General features: G+C 45.5%; 1 protein-coding gene across 22 annotated transcripts in view; it reads right to left on the bottom strand.

Moving 5' to 3' along the window:
- Nucleotides 1-1,159: 1,159 nt before the first annotated feature.
- The window catches only part of GIT2 (GIT ArfGAP 2), a 54,023-nt gene continuing 33,634 nt past the window's right edge, over nucleotides 1,160-21,548 (bottom strand). For 9 of the 22 annotated variants that reach the window (XM_058690992.1, XM_058690998.1, XM_058690991.1 and 6 more), the window contains 6 exons: nucleotides 17,505-17,753; nucleotides 15,820-15,909; nucleotides 11,253-11,335; nucleotides 10,479-10,667; nucleotides 5,213-5,276; nucleotides 1,160-4,499 (listed from right to left, as the gene is read on the bottom strand). In XM_058690992.1, coding sequence (XP_058546975.1) covers nucleotides 4,287-4,499; nucleotides 5,213-5,276; nucleotides 10,479-10,667; nucleotides 11,253-11,335; nucleotides 15,820-15,909; nucleotides 17,505-17,753 — 888 coding nt within the window. In that variant the 3' untranslated portion in view covers nucleotides 1,160-4,286. Of the gene's footprint in view, nucleotides 4,500-5,212; nucleotides 5,277-10,478; nucleotides 10,668-11,252; nucleotides 11,336-13,393; nucleotides 15,910-17,504; nucleotides 17,754-18,310; nucleotides 19,088-21,548 lie in introns of those variants that run through there. The other 13 variants (XM_058691001.1, XM_058690996.1, XM_058690990.1 and 10 more) reach the window with 7 other exon arrangements.

Here is a 21,548-nt window from a genome sequence, read left to right as displayed (position 1 = left end):
CACAATGGAACAGCTCCTGCTCCACAGGGTGCGGGGGGACTAAATGCGTGAATACATGGGAAGACCCCAGCACAGCGTCTCGCAGGGCCAACAGCTGATACAAGCTAGTGGTCATTAGAATTCTTATGAAGACATGTCTAATATCAGAAGGCGAGGAGGTGCGTGGTGGGGGGCTGTGGACGGTCTACAGCAGTGCTTCTCTAGCATGGGTCCAGACCAGTGGGCGCAGCACCTCCTGGGAACCTGTCAGAAATGCCAACTCCCCAGCTATGGTCCGAGTCGGAGGCTGTGTTTCAGCAAGCCCTCCCGGGGGCCAAGACGCTGGTGCCTGTGAGAGCCTCCCGGGTGTGAGCTGCTGGGTCTGGGGCCTCAAACCGGCTCACGGAGAGAGAATGCTCCATTTTCCCCAGCCTTGTTGCTTGGAAAGGCACTGTGATGGCCAGGCCCCGCCCCTTCTTCTGTTTGAGAGAAGAGACCCGAGTCACCTCCCCAGAGGACAACTGTTGGGGACTAAGGGTGGCCCTGACTGAACCACCAGGTACATCCCATCGTCCCTGTGGGAACCTGCCTTAAGAGACCGAAATAACCCCACAACTCCTTCATCTGGTAAAGGAGGTGAGGGCTACTGTGACCGGCTGGCTTTTGCTGAATTTGAAAAATTAAACTTTAGGAGTGAACACATCATGGTAAGATCAATGGAGCAGATAATCCTGATGCACAATTTCTTTTAAGAAAGCTACCTGCTAAGGGGCGCCTGAGTGGCTCGGTCGGTTGAGCGTCCAACTTCAGCTCAGGTCATGATTTCACGGTTCGTGAGTTCCAGCCTCGCGTTGGGCTCCGGGCTGACAGCTCAGAGCCTGGAGCCCGCTTCAGATTCTGTGTCTCCCTCTGTGTGCCCCTCCGTTGCTTGCACTCTGTGTCTCGCATTGTCTCAAAAATAAATAAACATTAAAAAAATAAAAATAAAAAAAAAAGCTACCTGCTAATAAGCACAAGGAGGAAAAAGGTCGTAATTCCTGTAAACTCACAAGAGTCCCCCGGGTAGAAAAATATTCACTACTGTCTCATTAAAGATTAGGTTATGGGAGAACTTTCTTGAAACTTTGACAGAGTATCTGGAAACATCACCTCATTGACGTGAACAGAATTACCACAAAGACACTATCGAGCCTGTTTATTGCATAACTAGCAGGCACAAATTCCAAAACGATTTTACAACGCTTACAGGGTTGTACAATAATTACAGGAATAGAATGTACAATAAACACAAAAAGTACAGAATAACGAGTGACATGGATAAAACACATCTGAACAAAAGGCATTTCGTTTTTCCTATGCAGCATTTTCTTTTGTAAAAAAAAAAAAAGGGTGCCTTTCACCGGGACAAGGAAAGAAGGAACATTCTATGATTGGGGAGCTCACAGCTGCTGTGGACAGACACATGCTAGCCTCACTCTTGGTTCCGCAGCATCAATCCCTGGAGGCATGGGGTAACAGCTCCCGAGGTGCGCGTCTACACTTCCAATTTTATGAAATGCCGCATTTGATCTTTGGGCCCGATTTCCTGTTCTTTGGCAAATAAGAACTATTTGCGTTCTGAGGCAGAGGAGGACTTCAGCTAAAGGAGCTTCGGGGCGGAGCCGTCTCCTCTTCAGCAAGCGCCAGTTTCATAAAGTGCACCTCCGTCCTCTCGGCTCGGGCGGGAGGAAGATTTGAGAACTAAGAGTGACGAGTGACCTTAGAGAACGCAGACGTTAGTGCAAGGCTACGGGACACACGTGCAAAAGATGGTGAACAGCCGTTCAGACAACAGAACTGGGTCTCAGAAGAGGTGAGGAAGTGTTCAGGGCACCGAAGGGAGGCTGGCAGCCCCTCTGTCATGCACGTCACTCCACCTAGAACTTCCTTCGGGGCGTTGGCACTGTGGGTTGACAGAGCAAACGTCTGTGCCGCTCTTACAATCGGAGATGCTCTCTGGGTCCCACACTCTTGGACTTTGTCTAGGGGCACAGAGACAAGGTCCTCCGTCACCAGTCCTTGAGTGTTCCAGTGAAGACGCCACCGCACCCACCGCAGACAACTCATTATTTAGAAGCCCGGCCTCCCTGGGAGGCCGAGGCACCAGCCCAGGACTGCCACCGGGCTTCCCCGAGGCCCCTGCATGGGCCCAACATGAGGGCAGGTGTGTGCAAGAAAGAGAAGGGACAGCTAAGTATGTGCAGCATGCAGCAAAGGTTATCAGATGGGGCTCGAACTTAATTTAAGGTAGAAGGCATCCCCTCAGCATCCAACAGGAACATGGCACTTAGGATTGTGCAGAAAAGTGGATGAGTCTTTTGGAGATGTGGACCCTTTCCCCGCGCTACTCAGTGTAGCAAAATCTGGCAAAAGCATCCACACGCTGGGCCTTAGTAAACCAAACACCATCACGGTGCTTCCTTCATGACAGCATACGGTCAAGCTATAAAGATGTTTGTGAATCAAACAGTTCTGTGAAAACACAGGCTTATTTAGCACATATTTAGGCAACTGTGATTACTTTGACTTCTTCACGTGTATGAGCACTACGGGACAGAATACATGGGTAAGATGAGGACTCAAAGCAACTTAACACAGGGTAGGGGTGGCCACGTTACAGGTAAGGCTCGGAGGTAAACCAGGTGCGACCTCATACTGCAGCTGACAGGACCCCTGGGCAGAGGCTGTGAGCTGGCAGCCCGGAGGTCACAGTTCCCCCGCACGTGTGCTCTGAGAATGTTTAGTCACCAACATTTATAAACAGAGGAATGGCACAAATAATATCCATGTTTTTGGAGTCTCTTAAAAAATCAAAGCTCCGGCCAGCTCGGGCCCACTTTTCCACAAGGCAGCCTGGGTGAGGCCGGGGAGCTGCTGTCCCCATCAGGTGCACCGTTGCTCCCTGACTGCCCTCCGCCCCTGCTCTACACCTGGCTCACTTCATTCATCTCCATCAATGCTGCCTGGCCCCTCTGGTCTAGGTCAGGGTCTGAGCCACACCCACGCAACTGCCGCAATAAGCGGGGGCAGGAATATGCTTTAGCATTCAGAACAAGAAAGGTCTTTTCTTCAGTAGCTTAAAAACCAACGTCAGTATGTTCCAGAACTTAAAACCTGTGCTTCTGTAGCTTTGGGATAGCCGGTGGTCAGCTAGAGCACACTCTCTAAGGAATTCATGAAAGAGGATGTCTCATTTTTAAGTACCAGCGAGACAATGGAGGAGAAACAAACTCAGCTGACCGCAGACACCTTACCTTACGAGAAGTCCTTAAAGGTGATGAGATTTACCAAACAGGCCATGTGACGAAGCTTTCGTGGTTAAAGGAGTAATCGAGTTCTGGGGAAGAGATATGTTACCACGTCAGGGAGCAGGTAATTTCTCTTCCCATGGTTTATGGCAGTGGTATCTGAATGGGGTGGCACAGAGTAAGTTATGGCTTGTGGGACGTGGCTCCTCTTTGCCGCACGTCTGGAATGACACATCTGGTTTCCTGTGAGAAGGCAGAGCCCTGAACCACGCGTGATGATGTGGCAGCACTCCCACCTGGACAGGGCCACAGGACACGTGACGTGGGGGATGAGTACTTATCTGGCACCACGGAGACTTCAGGATGATAGCAAAATAGAGACAGAAGATCAAGACAGAAACATCAAATAAAAGAACGTCTACCAAGACAGAATAGGTAAAACAAATGGAGCAGTCCATTGTTTCCAAGTGAGACTGTTACGCTACTTTTAGAGAGTGGCAAAGTCCTTTCTCTACATCCATGTTTGGAAACACCCTAAACTTAAAGATTCCTGCACTAGGGTGGAAAAACTCGCTTATTGCACAATGCTTGGTAGGGAACAGAAGTGGAATTTTTTTTTTTTTTAACCCAATTCTCTCCAGAAAATGTTTCACTAAAAATCTCATTTATAGTTTTAACCCTAGACGGGCAGTTTTAAAGGGATGGAAAAGTTCTAACAAACTTGAAACAATGAAGCTATGCTTTTGAATGACTATGACCATCAACTCAACAACAGTCACGGACAGCACAACAGAACACTGGAGAGGAAACTGGCAGACAAGCACAAAATAAGGCAAGTGGGTTAAATTAATAGTCAAAAATTTTGTTAGAAAACATGCAAAAATAATACTGAGTTTCTTAAAAACAGTTTTAAACTTTCATTGAATGTCTGTTTCTGTAAAAACTGCCAGAATTCCACGTCTGCATTTGAAACTGGACTTTTAAAAAGCCTAGAAAATAGGAGGGCTGGCGCCGAGCTGCTCAGTTGTTGTTCTCTTTGGTGGTGATGGTGACCAGCTGCTTGGCGGCCTTGGCAATGTCGTATGCGCACTGGATGACCTGCTGTGTGACCAGCTGGATGTCCGTGGGCGGGCCGGCATCCCCCGGGAGGGTCTTCTTGCACTCTGACTGAAGTCGGTAGGCGCTGGACGTCAGCAAGCGCAGGGAAGTCCTCACCGTGTCAGACTTGGGTTTCTAGGCGGAAGAACACAGTCATCTGCCGTGAACTGCAGGCTGGACGCCCAAGAGCGGGGACGAGCCTTCTTGTGAAGACAGCTCAAGCTGTTCCACAGCAAACGGCGGTTCTGTCACGCCCTTCCCCAGAGGCAGCACACGGGACACGGCAAGCTGCCCGGCCCACAGCGTGCGAGATGCCCACGTGCTTGCACTCAAAGGTCAAAGTGCATGCAGTGTCAATTTAGTAGGATATCCTATTCGGAGGTGGTTTTTGACAATGTTAATCCACTTGGGTGAAATATTCCAGACACCATTTTAACCTATTAGTGCTTTGCCTTTAGCACGGTGCTCACACATTCTTATTAAAACCAAGATCCGTGTAGGACAAAATTATTCCCATGTTTGCATATTTAAAACGTATGCTACAAAGAGGTTAATATAAAAGGTCCTGAGAAAATTTCTTTCAGTTCATTTAAAAGGGTCTGAACCGACTGGGGTGCCTGGATGGCTCAGTCGGTTAAGCATCCAGCTCTTGATTTCGGTTCAGTTCATGATCTCGTGGTTCAGGAGATTGAGCCCCACGTCAGGCTCTGCAATGACAGCGCAGAGCCTGCCTGGGATTCTCTCTCTCCCTCTCTCTGTCCCTCCCCTGCTCGCCCACTCTCTCTCTCTCTCAAAATAAATAAACATGAAAAGAAAAAGGTATCTGAACCAAGTAGGAAGTGACTTACTTTGGGGAATAATGCTGCCATTTCAGTAACAGCTACGTGTATCCTCTCTGAGCAGGGAATATAACTGCAAGAATATTGAAGAGGTTATTCAAAGACAGCAGAAATAACACAGAGACAGAGAGTACCAGGGGGCTAGAATGGGTTCCATTTATATGTCCCCCACGAAGGGGCTGAGGCCGCAGACAGCCCACTGTGGATGTCACCCCAAAAGAAGCAGGGTCCACACCCTTTCTCCAAAGTTCATTCATTCTGATAAAAAGTCTCCACACATGGGACGTAGGTGACATACATGACTAGTTAGGGGAACCCACAGAACAGTCAGTCTATAAAGATATTCACACTTCCCTCCAGTAGGTCATTTGTTTTTCAGGTGCTTCATCTCCCTAATTTCTTGAAAGACAAACAAGGATTCCCATGCACAGGCCACAGAACTTAAAAATAAAGGACTGGAAAACATTTCTTAAAGTTACAACTGGAGCGGGGCGCCTGGGTGGCGCAGTCGGTTAAGCGTCCGACTTCAGCCAGGTCACGATCTCGCGGTCCGTGAGTTCGAGCCCCGCGTCGGGCTCTGGGCTGATGGCTCGGAGCCTGGAGCCTGTTTCCGATTCTGTGTCTCCCTCTCTCTCTGCCCCTCCCCCGTTCATGCTCTGTCTCTCTCTGTCCCAAAAATAAATAAAAAACGTTGAAAAAAAAAAAAATTACAACTGGAGCTTGGGGCACCTGGATGGCTCAATTGGTTGAGTGTCCAACTTCGGCTCAGGTCATGATCTCATGGTTTATGGGTTCGAGCCCTGTGTTGGGCTCTGTGCTGACAGCTGGGAGCCTGGAGCCTGCTTCGGATTCTGTGTCTCCCTCTCTCTCCACTCCTCCCCCACACATGCTCTGTCTCTCTCTGCCTCTCAAAAATAAAGAAAACTAATTTTTAAAAAAAAATTTTGGGGGCGCCTGGGTGGCTCAGTCGGTTAAGCAGCCGACTTCAGCTCAGGTCACGATCTCGCGGTCTGGGAGTTGGAGCCCCGTGTCAGGCTCTGGGCTGATGGCTCAGAGCCTGGAGCCTGCTTCCGATTCTGTGTCTCCCTCTCTCTCTGCCCCTCCCCCGTTCATGCTCTGTCTCTCTCTCTGTCTCAAAAATAAATAAACGTTAAAAAAAAAAAAAATTTTTTTTTAAAAATTACAGCCAGAGCCTACACCTCAACACCCACATGTTGGTTAAAACTGACGGACACTTCTAAATTCCTTCTCTTCAAATGCATCTCAACCATTAGGGAATTGAAAGCTTTACTTTGGGTAAAGAGAAATCACTGAGTCAGCTCTTATACTGGATCAGACACTTACGTACTTTCTCATGAAGCTGCCATGACTATGTTTGTAACAGGCAGCCATGAACACAGCCGGCACTCTCTCTGCTCACTTCACGAGCTCTAAGAAGACAAAGCGCATTGGCTCTGCCTGTCCTCATCCTTTCCACCAGGCCGCCTGGCCTCCTAGGGGCCCCCTAAATGACAGTGTGAGAGCTGAGGCTTTCAGGAACACTGATGGAGTGCCAACTCTGTTCTCAGAACTTTGTGGAGACTCATGTGCTCCTCCCAATGGCCCTATGAGGCTGGTATTATTAACACACCCATTTTTCAAATGAGCAAACTGAGGCCTGGAGAAGGAGAGAACTTGCCCAAGGTCCCACCACTGGTGAGAAAGAGCTGAGCTCAAACCCGGCTGTTCAGTACCTGGGCCTGGGCCTCTCACTGACACACCACAGTCCTCTCCTGGGATCAGAGACACAACAGATTTACATCTTTCTTTATAGCCAGCCTCTTTCCACTCGTGACTGGTGATTCCAACTTCTCAGGTGATGGGAACTGGAAGAATGGAGACTTTGGTTTCATTCAGGATTCTTATTCTTGATGTTGTAACATGCGACATATGAGGCTAGTTTCCTGTGCCTTAAAAACATTAGGCTTCTGCCCTGAGTAGTATGTTTTACAAACTACTACTGCAGAGAAAAGACAGACTGAAGATGGGACTGAGCAACAGTTCTGAGACAGCACACTGCCCCCCAGGCTTGGGTTTTGTTTCTGGGAGAGCTGACCCACAGAGCCCAAAAGGGAAATGCGATATGGGAAAAGCTCTTTGGTAGCCTGTTGGTGGCATGTTAGGAAATGCAGTGCAAATATTCAGGTTTGGCCTTCCACAAGCACCCATGTGGCTGTTTAAAAATTTCCCTTCCAAGATGGAACCAAATCCTGTTCAGCATCCAGCCTAACAACTAACATTCTTTCCCCATTTTTTAAGTCATGAAGTTAGCTTCTGCTTAAAGACTGTCATAAGCACCTCTGTACTTCATCTTTGTAAGAAATCTAGTCTCAAAACTATTTTAATTAAGACTGGGGTGTCTGGGTGGCTCAGTCGGTTGAGAATCCAACTTCGGCTCAGGTCATGATCTCGAGGTCAGTGAATTTGAGGCCCATGTCAGGCTCTGTGCTGACAGTTCGGAACCTGGAGCCTGCTTTGGATTCTGTCTCCCTCTTTCTCTGCCCCTCCCCAGCTCACGCTCTGTTCTCTCTGTCTCTCAAAAACAAATAAACGTTTAAAAAAATTGAAAAAAAAAAGTTTTAATTAAGACTGGCTATGTTTTAGTTAAATCATTACATTTCCAGAAAGTGGTTTATGTTATCCCAAAATACTTTCAAATGGGAAATCCTGACTTTTACCTTTGCAAGCAATCAGAACCACACACCACATAGTAACAAAATGGCCCACACAGAAGGGGTTATTTCACTTGTAAATATGAAGGGGCAACAACCCATCTGGTCACACAAATGCTCAGAAAAAGACCCTGTTATAGCAGCCACTGATTCAGGCCTAAATGTTACTTAAACCAACATGCCCGTGAAAAATACATTAACGCTGGTTAACATCTTCATTTTGACACCAAAATAGGATTCAACCTTCCCCTTGCTGCACAGAAGCAGGGACACCTTGCTTTTCCTAAGGATACCTCCCCAAAACTCACTCAGTATGAAATACTTTAGGATGTCCTCAATGAGCCACAAAAGCAAGCATGCACAGATTAAGGAGAAAGTTCATGTTCACAACTTCCAGCTCTTATCTTTCCTCAAAGAAGGCTTGTGTGCATACTGTGAGGTCTAATAGTGTGTGCATGTGTGTATGCGAAAGAGACAGAGACGGACCAGGAGTGGGGCTGTAAGCTCAGGGTGGACACCAGACTCAGAGAAAGCGGGGACTGTGGGCAGCTTGCTAGGCTCAAGGGACAGGGGCAAAGCCTGAGTGTGCCCACATGGGCTGCTGGTCTACTCAGAGTGAGCACAGGTGACAGATAAACAAGAGGAGAAAATAGGACAAAAAGGCGTGGGTTTAATCAGTACAACTCAGAGTTATAAATGAAAGTGTCTCGCACATGTTAAGTAACCAGAGACTTCAGTAAAGCAGTGAGCAATTCGTAAAACATAAATTCTCTAGGTCAATTCTGATTTAAACTAAAAAGAGTGAACTAATGACTAAACTCTGCATCATCTTCTCAGGGTCTTAAAAAAAATCAGATCTTCATGTTTTTGCATGGATTTGTACGTCTTAAAAAAAAAAAAAAAAAGGTGTGTGTGGGGGGGAACTTCCCCAATTGTGCCAAGCACCGTATTTCTTTCGGTTGAGGACAGAAATAGCCTCTAGGCAGATGTTTCTATTTTTGACAATGCGATGTAAACGTATTTTTTTGTTTGTTTGAAATACAAGCATGGTACTTGTGAACTAGAGTAAATCTGTTGTCAACTGGTAAGCACTGGCAGCTTGTGGAGTGCGGGGGATGGGGAGGAGCAGTGTGTGATAAAGAGGCTGCCTGGGAAGGAGAGATAAACAGCCGCCTAATTCCCATGGACCTCTGAGGACCCTCCAGCAGTCCATCCAGGAGGACAAATGCTCATCCTTCACTGAACACAGACTGCTCCTTTCTCACCAAGTAGGAAACAGTGACATTGGGGAAAGTCAGAACTGCAGAGAAAAAAGGGAAAGGGGAGAGCAGGGCAGTCTAGCCTGGCGATACCGGGAACACAGAGAAGACAAAAGATTCTGGCCCATCTTTATGTGGAAGGAGAGAACAGAGAGGACCAAAGAGGAGCAGTACCGTGTCCCCCGAACAACTTCTGTTACTGCACTGCACGCAAAGGAGCTCTTCACCCGAGCGCTAAACTTTACTGACCTACGGCAAACAGTGAGATCGTTCTGGGGTTTCGATGGACCTCTGCTGCTTTCTTAAACCCAATGGGAGGATGTTAAATGCTTCATGAGTGTGTCCAGATGCGGCCGGCCATGTGAAACTAGGACACTGCTCAAGACAGTTAACGACCCACCACTAGTTCTCAGAGAACCCGTGCTCAGGGAACAAAAAGATGAGCTGGAACAAGAGCCAGTCCCTTCTCCACCGGAAGAACTAACTTTGCAGGATATGGTTCTGCTCAGAGTAAGATGAATCTCATTTCAGGAGCGCAGGTGACGATCAGGTCAATTGTTATTTGTAAACCACTTGTTTCTTAGATGTTTGTGCACGCGTACACGCGTGAACACACATACATGCACACGAGGGAGGCCTAAGAAATCAAGTTCATGCCAAGATACCTTTTATGCCAGGGGCGCCTGGGTGGCTCAGCCGGTTAAGTGTCTGGCTTCGGCTTAGGTCACGATCTCACGGTTTGTGAGTTCAAGCCCCACGTCAGGCTCTGTGCTGGCAGCTCAGAGCCTGGAACCTGCTTCAGCTTCTGTGTCTCCCTCTCTCTCTGCCCCTTCCCCACTCATGCTCTTTCTCTCTCTCTCTCAAAAATAAACACTAAGAAAAAAAAAAAAAGATACCTTTTATGCCAGCCAACTCAACTCTAGCAAGGGCACACACAGGGAGCACAGTGGCTGGAAGAATCAACTGCAAGCTCTAAGGAGCAGCTTCTTGCCCCTCACCATCCAGCACCAGCAATATCACTACCCCAACCATGCTGCAATTTTACTTCTAGAGGCATCTGCTTCCAGAGCCCTTCGTAAGAATGCAGAAAACTGAAAACATCATGTTAAAAAAAACTCACCATCCAAATCTACAAATCTGTTCTTAAGCCTGTTATGTAAACCTGAATTTTCAAAAAATCTTAAAAAAAAAAAAAAAAAATCAGTATATTGGGGAAAAAAAAAAAAAAAATCCCTGTTCCTAATGGAACAGCCTCTCTTGCAAAGCATGTCCATTTTTCCAGGCAGGATTTTCAAACCTCCTTACCTGTCGTGTTTATTTTCTTGAGCCGCTCGTAGGAGCTCCTGTATGTTTTTGGTGATCTGTTCAGTTTTCCGGATGACGTCTTCCGTGCCGGGGAGGATGGGGCTTGGGGCTGCGTGGGGTTCTGCCGTATCTGGTACTGAGCCATCGCCCTGCCACACCACACTCCTCTGCCTTCCTTTTCTGCCTGACCTGCCGACATTCAAGAAGTGGCCTGCTGTGACAGGTGCTCATGAGCTGCTGCTCTGCCTTCAGGAGCCACTGCATGTGCATCTGCTGCTGCATGAGCTGGCTGCTCTCGTGTCTTGTGGTTTCCTTTATCCTGTCTTGCAGGGGACTCACGGTGAGGCTGTGTCAACAACAGGCAGCCACAGCTCACGGGGCGGCTGTTTCATTCTACCACGGGGCTGGAAATTATGACTCCCGGAGAAAGGGTAAAGATGGCAGCAGGGAGGAGGTGCTGTCATTAAGCCATCCCTAATCCAGCTCATCCCTTGGGGTATAAGCATAGAATGCGACCTGATGTTGACTTAAGATACCGATTTTAAGCACATTATAGACACTCAGAGACGGTCTGTGACCGGCCGGTAAAAGAACAGGCCCCTGGGGTAATATGGGATAAGAGGTTGGACTATGAACTTATGCGTCCATATTTCATGACCTTATGGACCTGAACATAGAGTGGAGACACGTGGGGGATGAATCGCATCCCCTAAGCACGGCCACTAGGTCTCAGGTTTGAGAGCCCGCCCCAGGGCAGTCCTCCCACAGCTGTACCCCGTGTCGTCCGGGTCTGTGTCATTGGGGGTGTTGTCATAGTCACTTTCAGGCGTGCTGTTCTGCTTCTCCAGCCTGGATGCCTGAGAGAGAAAAGGGAAACACCCGTCAGTTTTGAGCACAAGACATCTGGGAGCCTTGCCTAGGAATCATTACCTGTTAGGCCAAGGAGCCTTTGTGGCCCAGATCTCACTTGGGCCAGGAGCCAACCCTTTATTGAAAATTTAGTAAAAGATGAATAGTAGACCCAGAAATGGTTTCTCTTTTTCTTGGCACCATTTTCTATTTAGCTCAGTGGCAACTCCATAAACAGATCCTTGGTATAAACTAACACAGACATGCAAGACAACACCCGTGTTTGGTTCTCTAAGGAATATGGAGTTTAACTGTAATATAATGCACAGGCCAGCGCTTACATACCCAGAGACCGCCAGCACTGGAAGCCAGCTGTAGATTATCTACTCTAATACCAGATGAGAAAATGAAGGGCCAAAGAGCTGGGGGACAAAGCCAGTGCCACAGAGTCAGCAGAAACCCAGCAGCGAGAACCTAGGTCCTGTCTCCTACCACCTCCACTATTCCATGCCTTGCGCCCTGACGACTGTCACCATTCCAAACATTTAGGGCTCTCTAAGAACTGCCCTCAGAGACAGTTTATACGAGCCACACAAGAAAACCAGCACTATTAACTTACTGCTGCATGTCGTTTGTGAACCAAAATGGGTTAACCCGGCATGACACTTGGTCTCCAACCACTTTTATGTTTCCCCAAAAAATCTATCTCTTAGAATGTAAATATCTGATGCAACTGTGGAGATCAAAAAAATGGTGCACAGATTCAAAAGAGGGATCCTAAAAATGTTTGGGGCAAATGGCAGCATGGCAAAGTACAGGGCCTTCCAGGGTGACAGAATTTGAAGGGGAACACATTTCTCTGAAGGAGACTATGTTAGTTCTGGAGTGTTTAATAAACATAATTTCCCCTCAGTATTTATTTTATCCATAGTGCTTGAGAATTTCTTCATCCAGAACAGGTGTCAGTGGGAGCTGATTCAAAACCTAACCTGATTACCTTGCAAAATACAAATATGAGCGATTTCCACCTTTATACCTGAATTGAATCCAAGTTAATCATGTGACTAAGGAATTTTATCAATGATGCAATAAAATGTGGGTAAAGATACAGCTGTAAACTAAGACCCTTGTTTAAACCTATGGAGACCTTGTAGCTTCATCCAAAAAAAATGGCTACCACAGAATTGACCAGTTTTAAGAGTCTATATAAAGTCCAATTATTTGCTCCTTGCTGGTAATGCTGCTTGGCCCTCTGAAGGCCGGATGCAGACAGGCAAGACCGTCAGTCCCAGAGTGGAGAAAGACTCCTTATTCACACCACATTTTGCTTTACTCTCCCCATAGCCTCTCTTTCTCCTCCCAGGGCAAGGGCTCCCTTCTTCTGTGGGCTGAGGTTTTCCCACTTTTCTGAGGGCTCCATTTGGTCCTAGCCACTCTAAGATAAGATACTTGCTAGGATCCTAAAATTCAACGTGAACTCATACTTCTCCCACTCAAACGCATCTGGCAAATGATTTAAAATACTGGCTTGGTGGGGCGCCTGGGTGGCGCAGTCGGTTGAGCGTCCGACTTCAGCCAGGTCACGATCTCGCGGTCCGTGAGTTCGAGCACCACGTCAGGCTCTGGGCTGATGGCTCGGAGCCTGGAGCCTGTTTCCGATTCTGTGTCTCCCTCTCTCTCTGCCCCTCCCCCGTTCATGCTCTGTCTCTCTCTGTCCCAAAAATAAATAAAAAATGTTGAAAAAAAAATAAAAAATAAAAAATAAAATAAAATAAAAATAAAATACTGGCTTGGTGCCATAGGAGAGTCTGTAAAGCTGAGTTCTATAAAACCTACAACCTTCCAGATCCCTGTGTTTACTACCAGTAAGCAGTTCTACTTCAACCGCTGCCTTATTCTGACCTGGCCTTATGAATCTGTCAGTGAGTTACTGACCACTACAAGTGTAGCTGGAAGACCAAAGCTAGGCACTGTACCTAGTGCAGGGAATGGGGACAGATGGCTCTTCCAGAGGTGATCTAAAAAAAGCTCCCCCAAAACAAGCAAACAAAAATACCCCATCTTACCTTGCACAGGGAATGCTTAATCTTTACATTTCTTTTCCTTTAGTTTTTATATATGCACACACAAGGATGAGTGTATGTGTGTGCGTGAGTGTGTCCGTACACACACACATGCACACACATACATAAATGAAATGTAAAAAACTTGCACTTAAATAATTATTCTAGAAAATTCATCCAGAGCTGCTCCAGTGGAAATATCTAGAAAACAGAATTAAACCCAGAGAATCTCACATTTTTATAATCAATCTTTTTGCTTTCCTTGAGGTAAATGTGATAATTACAAATCAAATGCATCACCCCACGATTAACAAAAGCACCAGGTCTCATTTAAACATTTTAGAAGAGTAACAACTCATACATCTAATAAAAGTACTCAGGAAACGTTCCTCAAGCACAGAAAACAACATATGGCAGTAACCATCCAGGAAATCAGTTACTTACGGATTCAGTCTTTCATCGTTGTCAAACAAAAGCACAGGACAGGATTTCAAATTAGCCAGCATTTAATTTTATGAAAATTACTGTACACATGCAGAGCTAAGATCAAGACCTATTAGTTCAAAGTGCTGCTCTCTCAAAGCTGTTAGTAGAAAAGTTACCTTCTAGCTGGTGCTGGTTCAGTTTACTGAACAGATGTGCAGTTGTCTCTGAATACAGACATGCCATAAATACCTAAACTCATAAAGAAGCAGTCAGGAATAATCAAGATTATCAGTTTCAATGATGTAACTGTTAATCTTGTATAAAACACTGTCTCAGCAAGCAGTCCTTGCACGGATTCTCAAAACTACCAAAGACGACAGACTTTTTAAAAGACAAATCTCCCAGTGGGCAAAAGAGGTCTACTTGACTCTTATTAACAAAATTTCAAAGGAGACGTTTCATTTCTATTTAACTGTCCCTTAGTTTAACCGAAAAAAAACATAATAAAAACATCGCAGTTCAGAACTGCCAAGACTCAGTATTGTACATCAAGAATGCTTTTCAACCGACTACCTCCAAGTGCGGAAGAGAGCCCCAAAGGGCCCCGATGAGCCATATGGCACCTGCAGTGGGAAAGAACCACTCTGTCATTCCTACTGATGTGGAGGGAATGGAAAAAGGCCCAGTGCAAACCCCACCCTATCTGTGAGGGTAGCTCCTCACGCACAGCCACCTTCCCTCCTCTAGGATTGGTTACACTATCCTTCTATTAAAGAAAGAGTGAGAGGGCGCCTGGGTGGCGCAGTCGGTTAAGCATCCGACTTCAGCTCAGGTCACGATCTCGCGGTCCGTGAGTTCGAGCCCTGCGTCAGGCTCTGGGCCGATGGCTCGGAGCCTGGAGCCTGCTTCCGATTCTGTGTCTCCTTCTCTCTCTGCCCCTCCCCCCTTCATGCTCTGTCTCTCTCTGTCTCAAAAATAAATAAATGTCAAAAAAAAAATTAAAAAAAAAAAAAAAAAAAAAAAGAAAGAGTGAGCCATGACCTGAACTCAGGCCATCAAAGCATATGCTCTCTCCACCACGATCCCAGCTTACCATCATGCACTCTGTGCAGGAAAGGGATTTTTAAGTTTTTTTTTTTTTTTTCTTTTAAATTTAAGTAGTCTCTACACCCAACGTGGGGCTCAAATTCAGGACTCTTGAGATCAAGAGTCCCACGCTTTTCCAACTGAGCCAGTCAGGTGGCCCAGGAAAGGATTTTTTAAACTGACGGTGCCTTTGGGAGCAGGGAGTCCCTAGGACCCTTTGACTTACCAAGAGGCTGGGTGTGGAGGAGGTGCTTAATAGACACTGCTGTCTGCCTACTCTAAAAGGAGCTTATCTGAATCATGTGTGGTTACTGAGAATGTAAATTACACATCAGCAAGCTGGCCTTGACCAACTCATCAAGTGAACAGCTTCATACTAACAGCCGCCTACACCTCCAATGCTGCCACATGTTGCAATCCTGCTGTAGGACACAGGGACTACAACACCTGGGTACGTCAGGTATGGCATTCACATAAAAAATGCAACAGGTTAAAACAAAAAAAAAAAAAGCATGATGAGGTCTTAGTGTTTCAGTTGGTCCAAATATCTGATAACTGTTGCTCTGGACAAATTTGACATGTTTGCCTTGCTACAATATCTAACCAGCAGCCAGCTAATTTTCTGAAGGTTTAAAAAGACCGTATGTTTCAAATAAATGTTATAGGGTGAACTGTGAACACTGTTAAATATTAAGGGAAACTGAGCAACGTGGGGTTAGACCAAAGGGAGACCGCTTCGGACAGACATGCGCGTGTGCGTGTGCCCGCGCGCCACTGTGCTGAGACACCGGGGTGAGCACTGCCTCATGCAGGACAGAAGGGCAGTTAGTGGAAGGACAGGAGGGCCAGGGGAAGCACAAAGCGCCCAGGAGCACTGCCCCTCCTCCAGAGAGCAGACAGGTCAGAGTGTACTTAACCCTTCGGGCGCTTTCATCCCTCGACCAGGAAAGTGTGGAGGGGAAGGAAGGCAGAGACGAAGAGGAGGTCACAAGCGCACTCCTCCCGATCTGGAAGGGGAAAAAGAAACACGCTCGGGGAAAATACAAAACAAACAAAAATCCCTACCACCTACCCTGGCTTCAGCCTGGGGTTTCCTGGTCAAAGAATCCTAAACAGCAACTCACTACGTGAGATCAGTGCTGAAATTTCTGTGACAGGCAGGCTGACTGCCATGTTAGCTGATGACAGGTCCCCAGAAATGTTTACTCCTTTAGTGAGATACCTCCCAGAAATTACTCAGAATTTATAAAGCTACTTTTCTATAAGAGAAAAGAGAACACCTAGCATAATTTATGAATTTTGTCAATAGTTTTTTTTAATGGATAGCCTAAACAAGTGTTTGTTTTTTAATCAGGACATACAGGAAATGAGAAACTATATAAACGGTTAAGTTGGTTTATGTTATAAATCTACTCTTCAATACAGATACAGAACTTTTGCAATAAAGTGACATCACATTCTAAGTGTTTCTAAAGTAAAAAAGTATACTATGAAAACTGACAAAGTGGCTTTTCCTAACTTTTGTTTTTAGCTAAACAAATATAAGATTCTTCTGTTAGTTCAATGGCATTTCCATGACACCAAATGTATGAAATCAATTGCCTTAGAATGTTTCGGTCCAAACAACTTAAAAACTTGAAATAAAGGAGTCCTAATTACAATATAACATCACTGAAATTTTACCACACTAAAGCCTGACAAAATTAAACTAGGGTTTAACTTACTAGACCATATCCTTTACTCTGTATTTACTCTGAGAATTTTTTGAAAACTCCTATAAAATTTGAAGAAATAGTAACTTTCACATTCGAAACGATAAAGACTACTCTCTGAAAAAACAGAAGTTCCCAATGTCTATAGCGTCCTGTCAAAACATGGGTTTTTAAAAAATAATCCAAGACAAATGTAATATTTGAAAACCTCACAACACAATACTCATCCCACTGTAAAATAAGATTGTTAGCAGCCTGTTACGGAACACAATCTTTGGAATACAATCCTTGTAAAACCAGTGTAGAGTTTTTACATTTCATTTGTGTGAAACGACAAAGCCACATTTTCTCCACCAAGGGGACAAGGGGGTGCAGAAGTTAAGCAGGCAGGCTGACCACACGCGGAGAGGCTGCGGAGGCCCGGAGGCTTCCAGACCTGCCCACCGGGAGGAGCAGAGAAGCACCTTGAATTCTAAGGGCTCCATTTCATAAAGGGGCAAGTGCCTGTCTACCTCAAAGAAGACAGCACTTTTGCTGGTGACCTTCATAATTTGTTTTTGTTTTTAGAAGTGGGGAAGGAAGCTTGTTACAAAGAACGTTCCAGTACTGGCTGGCTGGGAAAGATATTATGGATATGAGGGAGAGCAGAGGGAGAGGAGCTGAACAAGAGCCAGAGTCCCAAACTTTGTTGGGAAACTTTCAGCCAACGGCCCTATCTGCTTGTGGGAATACAAGCATCTGTTGACATGTTAATACAGCAAACACAAGGATAACTCTCCTAGCCTCGTTTGGCAAAGCAGAGACACGGGGATGTGCCGGTTCAGAAGAGAGAAAGCAACGGTCAGGATGGACAGAGAGTGAACAGCAGAAGCGCCAGTGGTGTTACTTACGTGCGCGGGGAAAGGCTGGAGTCTCGTCCTGCTCTCTTCGGGATGGTTCACTTCTCCCATTGGGAGATATGGTTTCTGACCTGATCCCGTCTCGTACATGGACATGGGCCTACTGCCCCGGGCAGACGGACGTCGCTTTAAGGAAGAGTGGTTGGAAGTGTCTGTGTACTCAGAACCAGTTTGCACCTGATATATATTGGTTGTGGCCTGTTTCCTGAGGTTCGAATTTTCACTCTGGAGTGTTTGAAGCTGAAAGAAATGTTTGGCAGTGGGACGGTGTTTTTCTACAGCAAGCAGAAAAAGCAAACACCAAGTAAACGCATACAACTACCAGCTTTAAACAGTAAGAACAGTAACGGCTAGCTGGGTCGAAAGTTACAGCAACTACAAACGAGAACTCTTTCTCCTAGAATGAGCAACACGCAATCAACTCACTTCATCACTTCAGCAAATTAAACAGCTTAGTTTCTCATTGTGGCAAAGTTGCAGTTTGGACTTTTTAAAAACGAAATGTCTAACTACTTAAAAACTGGTCATGGTGGGCCTGGGAAATGTTTGTGGGCAAGCTGTATTCTGGAGTGTTCTTAGGCTGTTTCAAGCAAGAGTTTGAGATCATTAAGACGTCACTTAGGTAACTCGCTTTTCAAATGATTCCTGAGCGATTTGCAAATGCCAAAAATGCCAGCAGACACCATGGAAGCAGCACAGAGATAACCAGGGTTGCTTTGCAAAGCAAGAAAGACAGTGAAGTTCAGCTTATGAAAAATCAGATGAGCTACTGCTTCCCAAAAAGCCAACAAGGAAAATTAGGATCAATAAATTTTTATTGCAGAATACTCTTGATATTCCAAACAATTTAGCACTTTTAAAAAAGAGAGGGAACTGAATCACGGTACGTTTGCTATATTAACATATCACGAAGAAAACTGGAGGCCTATCGAACTACGTTAACATCTTCGTCTGAATGCTCCACGTAGCACGCGTGCTTCCCTCTGGTGATCGGTCATCTTTCCGCCAGGGCCGGGATACCTGGCCTTGCTCTCCTTTGGCTTTTGTCACTCAAAAACGCGACCATGGCAGTGTCAGCTTTAAACACTCTAATGTGCCTGGCACCACCCTACTTTAGTTAGAGGCTGTCACTTGGAGACCCTGATTGCTCTTTCCATTCCTCACATGCAGGCTGCTTCATGGTGTTTGATGAATTAGAGTTAGGGGGTCAGCAAGGAATCGTGTCACTCCTTAGCGTCTGGCATTTCAAACACAATTAACTGAGTCCAGTCCTGCACAGTGTCCTTCCTCTCTGGTGCTCCTTCATCTTCCATGACAATTTATAAGCTGGGGGTGGTGTAAGTTCAGCTGTCTACTCTTTGACAGAGACTGTAAACTCTGACCAAATTCCCCACCAGGGCCAAGGCTTAAGTCCGCAAGCAAATGTATTTGCACGAGAAGATCATTACTTTCTCAATAGCAAGCCCATTCAGGGTTAGGAGTTACTTTCAATTTTTATTTAGAAAGCACCGATCTGTGAAAAATACACCAATAGTGGCTGCTCCTCTTCATTAATTAGCATCTTTTCCAAGCAACTGTTAAATATGAAAGATCAGATACAAATCATGCTACTTTGTCAACTATAGATATACAAGAACGTTTACCTAACTTTGAAACAAAATCAACACATCTTTGCAAAATAAGCAAATTCTACATACTTTATAGTCACAGTGCCAAATTTTTGTGATAGTCTGACTTACTGCTTCTGCCACAGAAATCCCCTCATTTCTTGTTTTTTTTCTATATGTGATCCACTAAAGAATGGCAGACAGATTGCTTCTATACCACAAAGGCTTTCGGGGTATAACTTCTATCTGCGACTTGTTTTCCAAAGAAAGAACAGCTGCAAAGTGATAAGCAGCCACTGAAAATTCCTACGTTCCAGGACAGAGGCAGGCATAAGGTGCCTGTCAAACTATTTATTAGAGAGCCCCCATCCTAAAGTGAAATGGACGCAGTGCAGGGAGTGAGGAGAACAGACACATGCTTCTGGATGAGCAACTGGGGTGTCTGGTCATGTGTCTGTGTAAAAACCTTCCCTTAGGGTTTTTTAGACAAGGTCTTGAAACGTGAAACTTCATCTTAACGCTTTTCATGCCTCTAAAACATCCAGCGTGGATTTTACTTGAATGTGTTTGGATGAGCACAAGTTCCTTGTCTTGATTTCAAAAAATTTTAGCCCTCTGTATTTAGAGAGATGTTCTAGAATAAATTTGATTGATGCCAATCTTTTTTTTTTTTTTTTTTTTTTTTTTTTTTTAAATTTTTTTTCAACGTTTTTTATTTATTTTTGGGACAGAGAGAGACAGAGCATGAACGGGGGAGGGGCAGAGAGAGAGGGAGACACAGAATCGGAAACAGGCTCCAGGCTCCGAGCCATCAGCCCAGAGCCTGACGCGGGGCTCGAACTCACGGACTGCGAGATCGTGACCTGGCTGAAGTCGGACGCTTAACCGACTGCGCCACCCAGGCGCCCCGATTGATGCCAATCTTAATAAGAATCAGATCATACTTTTTGTTTGGAAGGAGTGTAACAGGTAATGAAATGTTACAGATAATTCAATAGTTCCAGAAATCAAGAGCATTTCTAAGAATTGAGGAGATAATCCATGAGCAATGGCAAATAATTTCACTCTGCATTTCTCAAGGTTCAAGACATTTGTTTTCAAAGATACGAGGTTATCTCTGGTGACTTCTATAAATACTAAAAGAGCATTTTAGAAAAAAAAATGAAAATGAAAAAAAGGTGATGCTTAGCAGACTGATTTATACTGGCAAAGTCGGCATGTTTCAAAAAGAGTCACCTCAACAAATTTATTAATTCAGTTAATGGGACAAACTATAATTCATTAAATAGAAGATACTTCAGAAAAGACAGAGGAAGTGCAACCCCTCTATGATTACACAGCAAAAGGGCTCTTGGTCTGCCTTGTTCATGGCTGCACACCAGCCCTAGACAGGGCCAGGCTGGCACAGAACAGGTGTTGGATAGAAATCTGGTTGATCTTGAGGCAGTATTGTAGGTTTGGAGCCATTTTTCTAAAAAAAAAAAAAAAAAGGTCTAGATCTCAACATCAAAAGAATTCTAGACCAAGCCCCAGGTGAGAGTGCACTGCGGTGTCTGTCCTTGACAGGCAGAGGGGACAGACTTTTTAGTTCTTTGGCCTTCCTTTAGGAAGCATCACTGGAAAGGGCCCAGTCACAAAGGGAGCGAACCTTGTCCTCTGTTCTTGATAATGATTCTGAAACACTACTCTTCAAATGACAGAATTAAGGCACAGACACATACTTTGTTTTGTTTCTGCTTAAGGGAAGCGGACAAAATCTCATCTTGTAGAGAATTGAATGATGGTAATAGCACCCACAAAGTCTTGGACAGAAATGAGAATTTTTAAAACTTCCTTTTCTTAGCCTTCTCGTAAAGAGTTATGTCCATAACCCCCCTCTTAAGCATATGCCTTGCTACTATTAGCCACACTCCTTTTAGAGATTAATATGTTCATATATTTCTCACTCTCCCAAAAAGGAGTGAATGAGAAAATGCCAGACAAATGGGATTTGTACAGCTCTCACTCATGCACATGAAAAATGTTTTCTTGTATTTACTGAGCGCCTACTCTGTGGCAGGCCCTGCTGTAGGCTCTGAGGACATCATAAATTAGAAGTACCGGTGGAAAACAGAGTGGGGTGTGGGATGGGGCTGCTGGAGCTGGTGGGTAACAACTGAGACTAAGAGTGAGCAGGGATGACAGCCCCTGCACGGAGTGCTGGTCAGCACAGACACCTGTCCAGGGCTTTTGTCTGCTCTGTCTTCACGGTGTGATTAGTCTTTAGAAGGAGCAATAAACAGCAAGGACTGCATCCCTGGAGGGGCATGCAGATTCCCAGGGAGCACGGAGTAGTGCAAAGGTGGCCGCAACTCGGTTATTACGTGTCAACTACTTGGGAAATTCACTCTGGATTTATTTCCCATCAAAACCACTTCGTCTGAACTCC

This window comes from Neofelis nebulosa, chromosome 11, assembly GCF_028018385.1.
Source record: "Neofelis nebulosa isolate mNeoNeb1 chromosome 11, mNeoNeb1.pri, whole genome shotgun sequence".
NCBI classification, from domain to species: domain Eukaryota; kingdom Metazoa; phylum Chordata; class Mammalia; order Carnivora; family Felidae; genus Neofelis; species Neofelis nebulosa.
The sequence above is the reverse complement of the archived record's forward strand: the minus strand, read 5'-3'. Positions and strand labels throughout refer to the sequence as shown.